Genomic DNA, 12803 nt, shown 5'->3' on the forward strand with positions numbered 1-12803 from the left:
TCTAAACATTTCGCCAACCCCGCCTCGGGTATGGGCACTGACGCGGAGGAGGAAACACGCCGCCAGCACCCATAGCGTCCCGAGCGGGAATCGAACCCAGGACCTTCTAGCTGTGAGGCGTCAGCACTATCAACTGTGCCACCGTGCCCCCCCCCTCATAGTACTTGTTGAGAATCACCACCTCTTGTTAGTGCAGCCAGAGAAGCTCTTCTGTAAAGTCATCGTAATAGGCAGTGAAGGCTTGTCGCTGCTCCTCGCTGTAGTACCACATGTCCCACAACAGTACAACCTCAGCTCTGATGACCTCAGTGAAAGACTTATTTAGTCAAACATGACTAAATTACAAGTGAACGTTGCTTTGTCAAATTTGTAATTCAATGAATGTATACTGGACTACTTGCTTAAATATATGTGCACAATGTGAGCTTGCAGATCTGCTTTTTTTTCATTATATTTTAAATGGGACTTAAGATAATTTCCTTTTCCCCTACCTAAATGTGGTTAGTCAGAAGTACAGTATTTGTTTTGTTTTTTCATGTTTATCACATTTATGTCTTTTTTATTATGTATTGTATGTGGAACATTTACATTGCCTGTTTTTTTTTCATTTTATTTAACAGAACTACTCATTATCATTGTCGATAATATTCTGATGTCATATAAAAACGTTATTAAAAAAATAAGTACAGTATTTGTCTGGTGCAGTTAAAGTACCCACAAACACAAAAAGCTCAAGTAAAGATACAATGTATGTAACCTAGATACCATAACACCGAGGGGTGCCCACACGTTTTGGACTTGATAACTACTTTTAAAAATGACCAGCTCAGCATGATCTATTCTATACCCACCCTGAATAAAATAAATTAATTAATAAAAACTGAGGGCGGTTTGGAATAACGGCTTAGATTAGACACAGTGAAATAGTGGGGGAAAAAAGCATTCCTCCCATTCTGTATGGAAGTGGTAAGTTTTCAGCTTCTTTATAATGCTATACTGACTCTGGAAAACAAAGCATTTCTCTACATTTAGAAGCCATGAAGGGAGCCCACAGGCCCTTGTCAATCACCTTCAGTGGCAGATGCCAAAAAGAGGGGTTTTGTTTTTATATTTAATTAGTGTGGTTGCCCCAAAAGGGGCAACCAGACTCTAGTAATTGTAACACTTTATTGTGGGCTCGCCTCAGCGAGCACACAATTGTTACTGCCAGTTTATATTTATTTATTTATTTATACTTCTTTATTCCAATTTCCGCCACTTTTTTTGTCACGTAACTACTTCCACATACTTTATGCTAGAAATTCAGTTCAAACTTCAAACTGTTCAGCTCTTTGCAGTTATTTATGCTTGTTTTTTTTTTTTTACAAAGTTTTATACTTTTTATACTTTTTAACTTTTTTTTACATTCTTTATAGTGAGAGTCGATGGAAAAAAGGTCCCATTTTTCACAGTTAACTTTTTTGAGCTCTTATAACTCCGTCATACTTTCACTTTGAAACTTCATTCAAACTTTATAATGTTCATCTATCTTTGAACTTTCATTGGTGAAAAAGTTGTTTTGAAAAAGTTTATACTTTTTAAAATATTTAACTTTATTTATAGTTTTTTCCTCCCATTGACAATGTATGGGATTTATCTCTAAATCAACCTCACTTTTGCAGCCTCATTACTCTGGCATACTTTGTCGTAGAAACGTGATTTAAACTTTAGAAAGCTCACACGACTCTGGACTTCTTCGTGGTTCAAACCGTATTCGAATACGTTAAACGGTTTTTCCGAAATCGCAGTTCAATCGCAGGCCGTTTCGCCTAATTAGTGCCAACTTAGAGTGCGGGCTTCATTCACTAGAGTGCGGAGAACAGAAAATCTTTCCGTGAAAGTTTACCAAACAAATTGCCGTCCCGGCCAAAATATTCACTTTACACGCATGTCCTTTGGTCATTTTGTAGCCACACATGTCCTCTTTCACACAATGTGACCACCAAAACACAGAGACATACAGAATGTGAACTACGGCCTTTTAAGTGACACAAATACAGTCAATCTGCTCATTGACCTCGCGATGACAATTCTTAACTCGCTCTTATAACCACATTTTCGATCGTACCAACACCACAATCGCACATGGTGTACCTCAATATCTCAGGCCACTCACAGCGAAGAAATTATTTGCATTCGACTTTTACTTTTTGCGATAGAGCAATTTGTTCGGGCATAGTTTCCCTCCATTCAAGACCATTCAAGATCAAGACCTTCAAGTTGCGCGCCACTTGTTTGTCTTTTACACTTCCACAGCTGAGACATATAAGAGCTTAATTACAGGGCTGAAATTAAAGTTACAAGATCTCAATGAGTTGCTCTGCGATACCTTGTGGGCTTGTAGGTCTGCTATTTGTGCAATTGGATGGCCTTTACACAGCTCTCGCAAGAGCACGCACGCACGCATGCACGCACACACACACCCTGTCTTCCTATTGGCTGGCCTTTACACAGCTCTCGCAAGTGCACGCACGCACGCACACACGCACGCACACACACACACACACGTTTATAAAAAAATATTTTCAAAAAAAAAAAAAAAATTAAAAAAAAACTTAAAAAAAAATTAAACAAATTAAAAAAAATTAAAAAATGGAAAAAAAATGGAAAAATTGAAAAAAATTGAAAAAAATTGAAAAAAATGAAAAAAATGAAAACTTAAAAAATAGCATGTTAGCATTAGCATGTTAGCATGTTAGCATTAGCATGATAGCATTAGCATGTTAGCATGATAGCATTAGCATGTTAGCATGTTAGCATTAGCATGTTGACATTAGCATGTTAGCATGTTAGCATTAGCATGTTAGCATGTTAGCATTAGCATGTTAGCATTAGCATGTTAGCATGTTAGCATTAGCATGTTAGCATTAGCATGTTAACATTAGCATGTTAGCATGTTAGCATGATGGCATTAGCATGTTAGCATGTTAGCGTTAGCATGTTAGCATTAGCATGTTAGCATGTTAGCATTAGCATGTTAGCATTAGCATGTTATCATTAGCATGTTAGCATGTTAGCATTAGCATGTTAGCATTAGCATGTTAGCATGTTAGCATTAGCATTAGCATGTTAGCATGATAGCATTAGCATGTTAGCATTAGCATGTTAGCATTAGCATGTTAGCATTAGCATGTTAGCATGATAGCATTAGCATGTTAGCATGTTAGCATTAGCATGTTAGCATGTTAGCATTAGCATGTTAGCATGATAGCATTAGCATGTTAGCATTAGCATGTTAGCATGTTAGCATTAGCATGTTAGCATTAGCATGTTAGCATTAGCATTAGCATGATAGCATTAGCATGTTAACATTAGCATGTTAGCATGATAGCATTAGCATGTTAGCATGTTAGCATTAGCATGTTAGCATGTTAGCATTAGCATGTTAGCATTAGCATGATTAAAAAATAAAAAAATAAAAAAATAAAAAAAATGAAAAACATTAAAAAATTAAAACTTTAACTTTTTTTTAAACTTAAAAGGAAAAAAATAATAATAAAGAACTTAATATTTTTTATCTTAATATTTTTTTTAAGAAATATCTTAGACCATTATCAATAATCATTGTGTTTATGCTTTTAAAGATAGGCCTATATGCTATTTGAACCTTCTTTTTACATGTAAAAGTATGCTATTTCTGTTAAGCTCATGAATGCTTTTATATGTATACTCCATTGGATTGACTATTTTTTTTCTTTTTTACCTTTTCTTGATTCATCAAGAATACATTGTAAAGCATTATTCATACATTATAAATCATTAGTAGACAGTAATACTTTACTTACTTTATTCTGCCCCTTTTTGGGCATCATACTACTTCCACATACTTTATTTCCGCTTTATGCAGTTATTTATGCTTAAACTATAGTTTTTACAAATGTTCATACTTTTTTAACTTTTACTTCAGCTTTAATACATTTTCTACTTTTCTTTACAATATGTTACAGTCCAGAAATTTTGATTATGGACTTAGACCACCAATGGTAACACCATTACTCCGGTCCCCGAGTTTCAAACTTGACACGGCAATAACTTTATACAAAGCATTTTACGCGAGCCCACGCAGTTTCTACAGGAACTGCTTTCTAGTTCTTTTTATTATTATTTCACTGTAGTCTTTTTTTTGTCACTTTATACCTCCCACACTGTACGCTGTACGCACTTGAGCCATATGTCAAATTGACCGGAAAAATCGGGAATCGTGTGCTTGTATTTTGTTAAGAGAAATGTTGTATAGTTTAATTGATATGAATTTATTAGTGAATTAAATTTCCCCATTGACATGAATGGGAAAAGGCAAAAAATCACATTCAAGTATTTTTTCCTCGGAGACTAATCACTATAGTTACAAAACTTTTAGGGATATTTCTTAATTATGACTAAAATTAATTAAAATTATAATTTTATAGGTCGGCCTCATGGTGGCGCTATAACAGCCCACTTTACCTTTTGGCTTATAACTCTTGAACCGTAGGTCGTAAAATCAAAATATTTTTTCCCCTGGATTCCTTGGGTCATGACGCATCTCCCCATATAGGCCACGCCCATTTCCGCCATGATGGATTTTCCGCCATTTTGAATTTTGTCCAAAACACACTTTTTGCTTTTCCTCCTACAGATTTTGTCCAAATCTCACAGAAATCGGCACACATGATCTCTGGACATATCCGATTAAATCACCAACTGCAGAATTTTGGTAGTGCGTATCGTTCGGCCGTAATCGTCTTCCGAAGTTAGTAGGAGGGGCCTATATCACAAAAATGCCATAAATCACGAACGGAATGTCCAATCCATCCCAAATTTGAATCACATGTCCGGGGTGGTTCAATCGACCAAGTTCTAAAAGCAATTCCATTTTCATCCATAGGGGGCGCCGCAAATGCGAGAAATGTAACCGTTTGTCGCAAAAACATGAATTTCGGGGGTTAAAGCCCCTCCGAATGACTTACGCATGATCTAAGGCGTGACTTGAAATTGTAATTGGCTGGCAATACTAGTGGGAGGGGCATATGTAAGCCACTGCGGCAACCACACTCTGCAATTTTTTTAAATTGCGAATTTTCTAGTTATAATTATTTTGGGGCATGTCGTGTGATCTACCTGCACAGCCTTTGTGATCAACTGGTAGATCACGATCTACCTTTTGGGCACCACTGCCATACCCTGATGGAAAATGCTGTTTTACCCTTTTTTATTTATTTTATTATTTATTTCTTCTTACTATGTTCATTAGTACATTCAATACTAGTTTACTAATTACTTTTACTGTCTTGTACTGTACTGTCTGTCTTTGTTTTATTTGTCTTGTTCTGACCTGGGGGGGGGGGGGGGGGGGGAGATATTTACATGTCGGATACAACAAAATGCACACATCACTGCTGCATCAATTAAATGCACTTACTCACTGTAAGTACAGTACTCTAGTACATGTACAATGTTACTGTCCACCTCTGCTCATGTTAGGTAAGGGTTCTCAAACCTAGACCCCCAAAATGATACATAATATTAGTAGGGGTGTAACGATATATAGTAACTCGATTTTAATTAAGAAAATCGAGTATATCGATATATGTAAACAGCAAATATCGTTTAAGATAAGTATCGTGTGACTTAAGTAAAAGATAAGTATCCACACTTCGTGGATACAGTATAATAACATTAGATTAAGCAAAGAAAATGGTTATTCCGTTATTCTCCCTTAATCGATAACCGTTAACGTATAGCCGGCCGCTGAAATAGGCTAAAAGTTAAATTGAACTGTTCCTCATTTTTCTGGTGAACCCTTGGAAACTCACCATGTACCCTATAGGAGGCCCCGCACCCTATGTTGAGAACCACTGGTGTAAGGAATCCACGCAAACAACTCTCACACTGGGTTTCATGTGTTTGGAAGACAATACCACTGACACTAACATAACACCAAGCAACTCCTGGTATTCATACCAAGCAACTCCTGGTATTCACACCAAGCAACTCCTGGTAGTCAATGGCATTTTCATGAACTAGTCGACTGGAACTACCTGGTACCGTCTCTTATTTTAATTTAGGTGAAGAAGTCACTTGTTGAGGTCATTTCCTTCCCTTTGTTTAGAACTGGTCGCAGACAAACTTTGCAGCTTCAATCACTAATATTACGATTTAACCACTTAATTATTTATTGTCTTCCGGTGAATATAGACGAGCTATCTACAAGCTCACAATGTATCGCAGATTGTACATTTGCAGTAATTTTTTTGTACTATTTTGGACATTTTCACATGTTAATGACATGCCAAAGAAATATGGAAACCAGGTTAAAAGTGGTTAAGCTACTATTACAGTAATGGTCTATCAGGAGCTTTAGCTAGGATGTTGGTTGTTATTATATTTATGTCCCTGTCTAAAATAAAGGAGATGTGTCAGCCATTAGGCAATACTAATACAATTTCCTTGCTTGTCATTGATGTCCGGGGTCAATCACGTTCACTTAGCTCCCCACAAATCCAGTCATGTTCACTGAAGAGGACGCGAGGACCAGGAGAACATGAGTACAACAGCATAAGGTAATCCCATTTGTTGCTTTCTCATAATAGCGCAATTTCCCATAAACACTTTAGTGAATTTGTAATGTCTGTAACACAACCCTTTTAAATTATTTATGGTATGCAGTGCAGGGCACCTTTTCCCAGAACAGTGACCTATTTTAGAGAGTGATTGCAGAGGTCATTAGGACTACCAAACTCTCAAATGTATATGTGACCTCACATATACATACACACACACACACACACACACACACACACACACACACACACACACACACACACACACACTCTAACACTATAGCTAGGTCGGGAGTGGCTTATTGTCTGTATCAGCGTTAATACGCGGGAGTCTGTCCCCGTTACAATGCGCTAGACCCCTGGGAGATGGAGTCTATCCCAGTTACAATGCGCTAGACCCCTGGGAGATGGAGTCTATCCCCATTACAATGCGCTAGACCCCTGGGAGATGGAGTCTATCCCCATTACAATGCGCTAGACCCCTTGGAGATGGAGTCTATCCCAGTTACAATGCGCTAGACCCCTGGGAGATGGAGTCTATCCCCGTTACAATGCGCTAGACCCCTGGGAGATGGAGTCTATCCCCGTTACAATGCGCTAGACCCCTGGGAGATGGAGTCTGTCCCAGTTACAATGCGCTAGACCCAAGGGAGATGGAGTCTGTCCCCGTTACAATGTGCTAGACCCATGGGAGATGGAGTCTGTCCCAGTTACAATGCACTAGACCCATGGGAGATGGAGTCTGTCCCAGTTACAATGTGCTAGACCCCTGGGAGATGGAGTCTATCCCAGTTACAATGCACCAGACCCCTTGGAGATGGAGTCTATCCCCGTTACAATGCACTAGACCCCTGGGAGATGGAGTCTGTCCCCGTTACAATGCGCTAGACCCCTTGGAGATGGAGTCTGTCCCCGTTACAATGCGCTAGACCCCTGGGAGATGGGTTGCTGAGGTGGAGCGCCACACCTACCATCAGCTCCCAGTACTTCCCGCACGACTTGCCGCACCCAAGCCGTGCTACTCCTACGCTGAGTTGGCGGTGCCCGGGATCGAACCCATGAACTTGTGGTTCAAAGGCACTGAGCTACCCGGACACTAACACTAACTATCCTTTTACCTAGAAGATCACAACGGGCCCGGGCAGCTGGCGTAGCTGTCTGGGCTGGTAATCCAGGGCGTCGAGGGTTTCAGTCTCGACCCCGACGACCTTTGCTGCGTGTCTGTCATCCCCCCCCCCCATTTCCTGTCATACTACTGTTCATCTATCAAAGGCAGAAAAAAACCAAAAAATATAATTTAAAAAAATGATCACAACCAAACCAAAACTCCTCTACTAAACTCTCACTGTTTGCCAGATGTGTTCATAAGTTTCAAACTATTTTCCCCTTTAGACATTGCTTACAATCACTGTCCTTTCCCACCACACACACACACACACACACACACACACACACACACACACACACACACACACAACACTGGGTAATCAGACTCACCATAGGTCTGCGGTTCTCCAAAAGATGGATGCCAACAATACCCAGGAAGGCTCCAAAGCTCACCTGGAGAGGGGGGGGGGGGGGGGGGAGGGGGTTAAAGAACAGATGATTGAGAAGGAAAGAAAAAATGAGAGCGATATGGAGACAGGATGTAGAATGATTCATCACTAGTTCCTGGTCCAGACAACTTTTAATCCCCATGTTTTATTTATATTTATAATTTATGTGGGTCGAGCCATGGCATGTAGGCCTATTGTGTTTGTCACAACATAATAATGTAAATAAGTGTTAATAATGTGGGTGTATCATGGATACGTGTTAATAATGTGGGTGTATCATGGATACGTGTTAATAATGTGGGTGTATCATGGATACGTGTTAATAATGTGGGTGTATCATGGATAGTTGGATACGTGTTAATAATGTGGGTGTATCATGGATACGTGTTAATAATGTGGGTGTATCATGGATACGTGTTAATAATGTGGGTGTATCATGGATAGTTGGATACGTGTTAATAATGTGGGTGTATCATGGATACGTGTTAATAATGTGGGTGTATCATGGTCATGGATACGTGTTAATAATGTGGGTGTATCATGGATACGTGTTAATAATGTGGGTGTATCATGGTCATGGATACGTGTTAATAATGTGGGTGTATCATGGATACGTGTTAATAATGTGGGTGTATCATGGATACGTGTTAATAATGTGGGTGTATCATGGTCATGGATACGTGTTAATAATGTGGGTGTATCATGGATACGTGTTAATAATGTGGGTGTATCATGGTCATGGATACGTGTTAATAATGTGGGTGTATCATGGTCATGGATACGTGTTAATAATGTGGGTGTATCATGGATACGTGTTAATAATGTGGGTGTATGGTCATGGATTACTCACTGTAATTCCAGGATAGTAACCAGCAACAGGCACGTTGTCGGTCCGCGTGGCAGAAGCCAAGCCCACGGCCAACACCACCATAGACAGACACAGCAGGGCTACGGTCATCCACAGAGCTGTGTTCCTCCTCTTCCAGTACGTGGCTTCAGAACACATAGATGATAAAGGACTCGGCTTCAGAACACAGGGTGTGATCATGCATAGATAATAAAGAACACAGGCCTATTAAAGTGAAGCCTTATACAATATGCACACATATACACCACTAACTACTAACGTCTCTAAATGTTTTGATGATTTGAACATGGTGGACCCTTTTGTAAACAAGTGTAATGCTTAATTGGGTCGTCCACTCACAGTTAACAGTCTTTGTATTGAGTTGTGCTTGAAATGTACTGTAATTCTGCAAACTGTTAATAAATATTTCAATCAATCAATAACCTTCTTTGATGCAACAGCCTGTCTATACAAACAAGCAGCCTATCCTTCAATTATTAATTAATCTCTTAGTGCATTATTTTAAACATTCAAATGCATTAATACAATAGCCTAAGAAATGTAATTAATTTAAAACAATTTGTTTCAGAGAGTATAAGCTAATGCAAAAAGAACGTTCTTATTATAGCTTTAAATGAAACAAAGAATAAATATATGTCAGGATATATTCGCAAATCAAATGAAACAAATACTTTTATCTATAAACAAAACAACAATTAAGCAACAGCAACACTCGTGTGTGATGATAGTTGTAAATAACCTGCTGCATCCAGTACTTCTGCTGTTGTTTGCTGTACAGTTTGTTGAGTTGTCTGTACAGTCTGTTGGGCTGCAGGTGGCTGGTGCTGCTGCTGCTGCTGTTGCTGCTGCTGCTGCATAGCCTGCATTTTTCCGGATAACAGCGACAAATTATCCAGAAGTTGTCAAACAGAGATAGATGTAGGTGAGGATGCAGCCCAGAGGATCATATAATGGAGAGCAGACAACACTTCTTCACATCACCCGCATCCTATTCTTCTCCTCGATGGTTGTGCCTGCAGCCCTGCCTCCTGGACGGTCACAGGTGCAAAGAAGTGGTGTGCGAAATCTGCGAATACTAGTTCAGTTCTTATAATAATCCAGTCATTTTCGTGCATATGACGGTGCGGATTTGTGTCAATTTACCACGTTTGCTTTAAACTTTTTAATGCTACTGTTAATTTATCTCTACTATTCTTTGACCACGGCGGTATAAATACTCCTCTGTGGGTTCCGAGTCTTCCGACAGACTGAGGGACAGACGATCAACAGCAACGAACGAAGAAAGGTGAACATAGCGGCTACTATATCACTCTCTTAGCCAATCAGCAGCAAGATGTAGTCTACCTCTATTACTGTAGATCAACTATTTGGAGTAGTTCTTCTTGAGGGAATGAATGCGGATTCATAGCAGTTTACCTATTTATTTATTTATTTATTTTCAGGGGTGAATGTGTTGTGGTTTTGCACGGTTTAATGTCCATCCATATCCATCCATCCATCCATCTTCAACCGCTTATCCGTAGTCGGGTCGTGGGGGCAACAGCTCCACCAGAGTGCTCCAGACTTCCCTCTGCAGTTTAATGTGTAACATAAAATCCCATGATGTAGATTAGCTAAACTATAGGCGAGAAATGTCTACTGTATGTTAGAGGATGCTGATTGATTGATGTGTTTCCTTCGTCCAACACATACACACTGCATGGTTAACCACATTAAGTATGGAAATAAGGTGTATAAGGTATAAGGTATAAACAAAGTGTTAATTTTATTAATGGCAAAATATTTATTTGAATGTATTATATTTTTATTATACTATACAGGAGGCTTCAATATTTGCTTTACACGTATAGAGCACAGCTTAAATACTGTATAATATCTCTTTCACAACACAAATAAGTAAGCCCACAGTGCTAGATCCCACAATACATCTGCACCTTGGTCTGCCCCGGGGTCTCCTCCCAGTGGGACGTGCATCGCGGACCATATGTTATTATTCCAAAATGCAACATGTTTAACCATTACAATAGCCTGCATGGCTCCAGCCCTGAATCACTACCATTACATTTAAAGAAATCCTGACGTGAAGTGAAACTGAGTGTCAGGCTACCATTACAGATGATTGCGTATGAACACTTTTGTCCCTATAGCTCTTCCAGTGATCAGTGTCACTGTCTACTACCTCACCAGGGCCGGATTAACACCTCTGAGGGCCCCTCATGGGCACTGAAGCTCGAAGGGCCCCCCTTCACATGCAAACATAAACAATGACATGACCAAAATAGGTACATGGAAACCAAGGTTAAAGTGGTTTAAGGGATCTAACTCAAGTTAATCCCTTTATTCGTTTAACTACTCCCGCAATCCTTTTGAAAATAGATATTTTTCTTTCCATTCCTGCATGTTGTGTTTTGGTGTTGTGTTTTGGACGTCACCATGGAGAGACAGCAGGTCCAGGACCTAACAGGTTGAGTTTCACCTGCACAGCTCTGCTGACAAGCCCTGCATTATTTATCAGCAGCACTGCACCTTTATCAGACTCTTGTTTAGATTCTCCACTGATAGTCATGTTATAGTATTTCACAACATCAACTGCTTTATGATGGATATTGTTACATTTATGTGTAAATACGGCATATGTTAGCTATAGGCTAGGAATAATATACGTTTTTCACCCATGAAAATCTTGTGGCCCAGACAGTTAGCTGCCTTAGTTACCATTATTTTAGTGAACAAAAAAACAACCTTCCCCAGCAAAGCTGCCTTCTTAGGGTCAATATTATAAATGGTTGAGAATGTATGGAGCAAAGGATCACCAATTACAGTGACCATTTATAGGGAAGTTAAGAACAGGTTCAGTCGTATAGGAGACACAACTGTTAGATATTGTAATTTATGATGTGTGTTTATTTTTTATTTTTACATGGGAACATTTTAGACTGAATTTTTGTTATTTTCCCACTTACTCTAATTGCCCTAAAACGGAACCCGAGTCTGTATAGGACACAACAGCATTTACAACACACACTTAATGTACAGGTATGTGGGGGTCCAATCAACTAGGCTGGTTCGAGTTCCAATGTGTCAAATATTTCTGACATCAACCCTGAAGAAAGCCTTGCTGCCAAAACGTTTTGATTTGAAGCTATGAGTGTGTGGTGGTGACATCTTTATATTTTTGTATTGCTTGTTTTTGTTGGCCAGCACCTCAACAGTTGTGCGTTGCATCTCTTTGGAACGATCACTGGCCTGTGACCTGATCCAGTTTACAGAAAATGTCCAGACATTTGGAAATACTCTTTGAAATATTGTGAGGTGCAGTAAAGTGGCTTCTATCTGTTTAGACCTGCATGATGGTACTGTAGCAATAGCAGCATTATGCCACAGGGAGGCATGGTTGAGCTATGAAATTGTGGATGCCTAGTACATTATGTGGCATGGAGACAGACATGTCAAGAAGAGATTGAAATCTGTTTAAAGTAAACAATAAAACCTAATAGGTAATACAATTCTGATAATTAAAGCTGCTATAAGCAATAATATGTCAAAATTGTAATAACCTTTTTTTTTCCCTTTTTGGTATTCAGACAGCCAGCAATGGGTAAAACGCTGCCTTCTTTTTATCTCTGTGACACATCTAGGGGCCGCAATCTGAATTCAAATATTTTCCTAGAAGCTTTGCCATTGGTCGATTTGCCGGTCTACTGTCATTTCGACTGGGTTTCTTTCGACCAATGACAAAGCTTCTAGGAATGCAGATTGTGGCCCCTAGAATGTGTCATTCGAATGTTTACATATTAT

The 12803-nt window shown here is 39.3% G+C and overlaps 1 protein-coding gene across 1 annotated transcript in view; it reads right to left on the bottom strand.

The window, feature by feature from the left end:
• The window catches only part of tmem255b (transmembrane protein 255B), a gene marked incomplete at its 5' end in the record, with an annotated part of 29208 nt that extends 19337 nt beyond the window's left edge, over positions 1–9871 (bottom strand). Inside the window, 3 exons of the mRNA XM_083759194.1 lie at positions 8079–8141; positions 8988–9161; positions 9803–9871. Of these exons, the coding sequence (XP_083615320.1) occupies positions 8079–8141; positions 8988–9161; positions 9803–9871 (306 nt within the window). The remainder of the gene's footprint in view (positions 1–8078; positions 8142–8987; positions 9162–9802) is intronic.
• Between the last annotated feature and the right edge of the window lie 2932 nt (positions 9872–12803).

The sequence above is a fragment of the Protomyctophum parallelum genome, assembly GCF_964188405.1.
Source record: "Protomyctophum parallelum genome assembly, chromosome: 2".
NCBI lineage: Eukaryota > Metazoa > Chordata > Actinopteri > Myctophiformes > Myctophidae > Protomyctophum > Protomyctophum parallelum.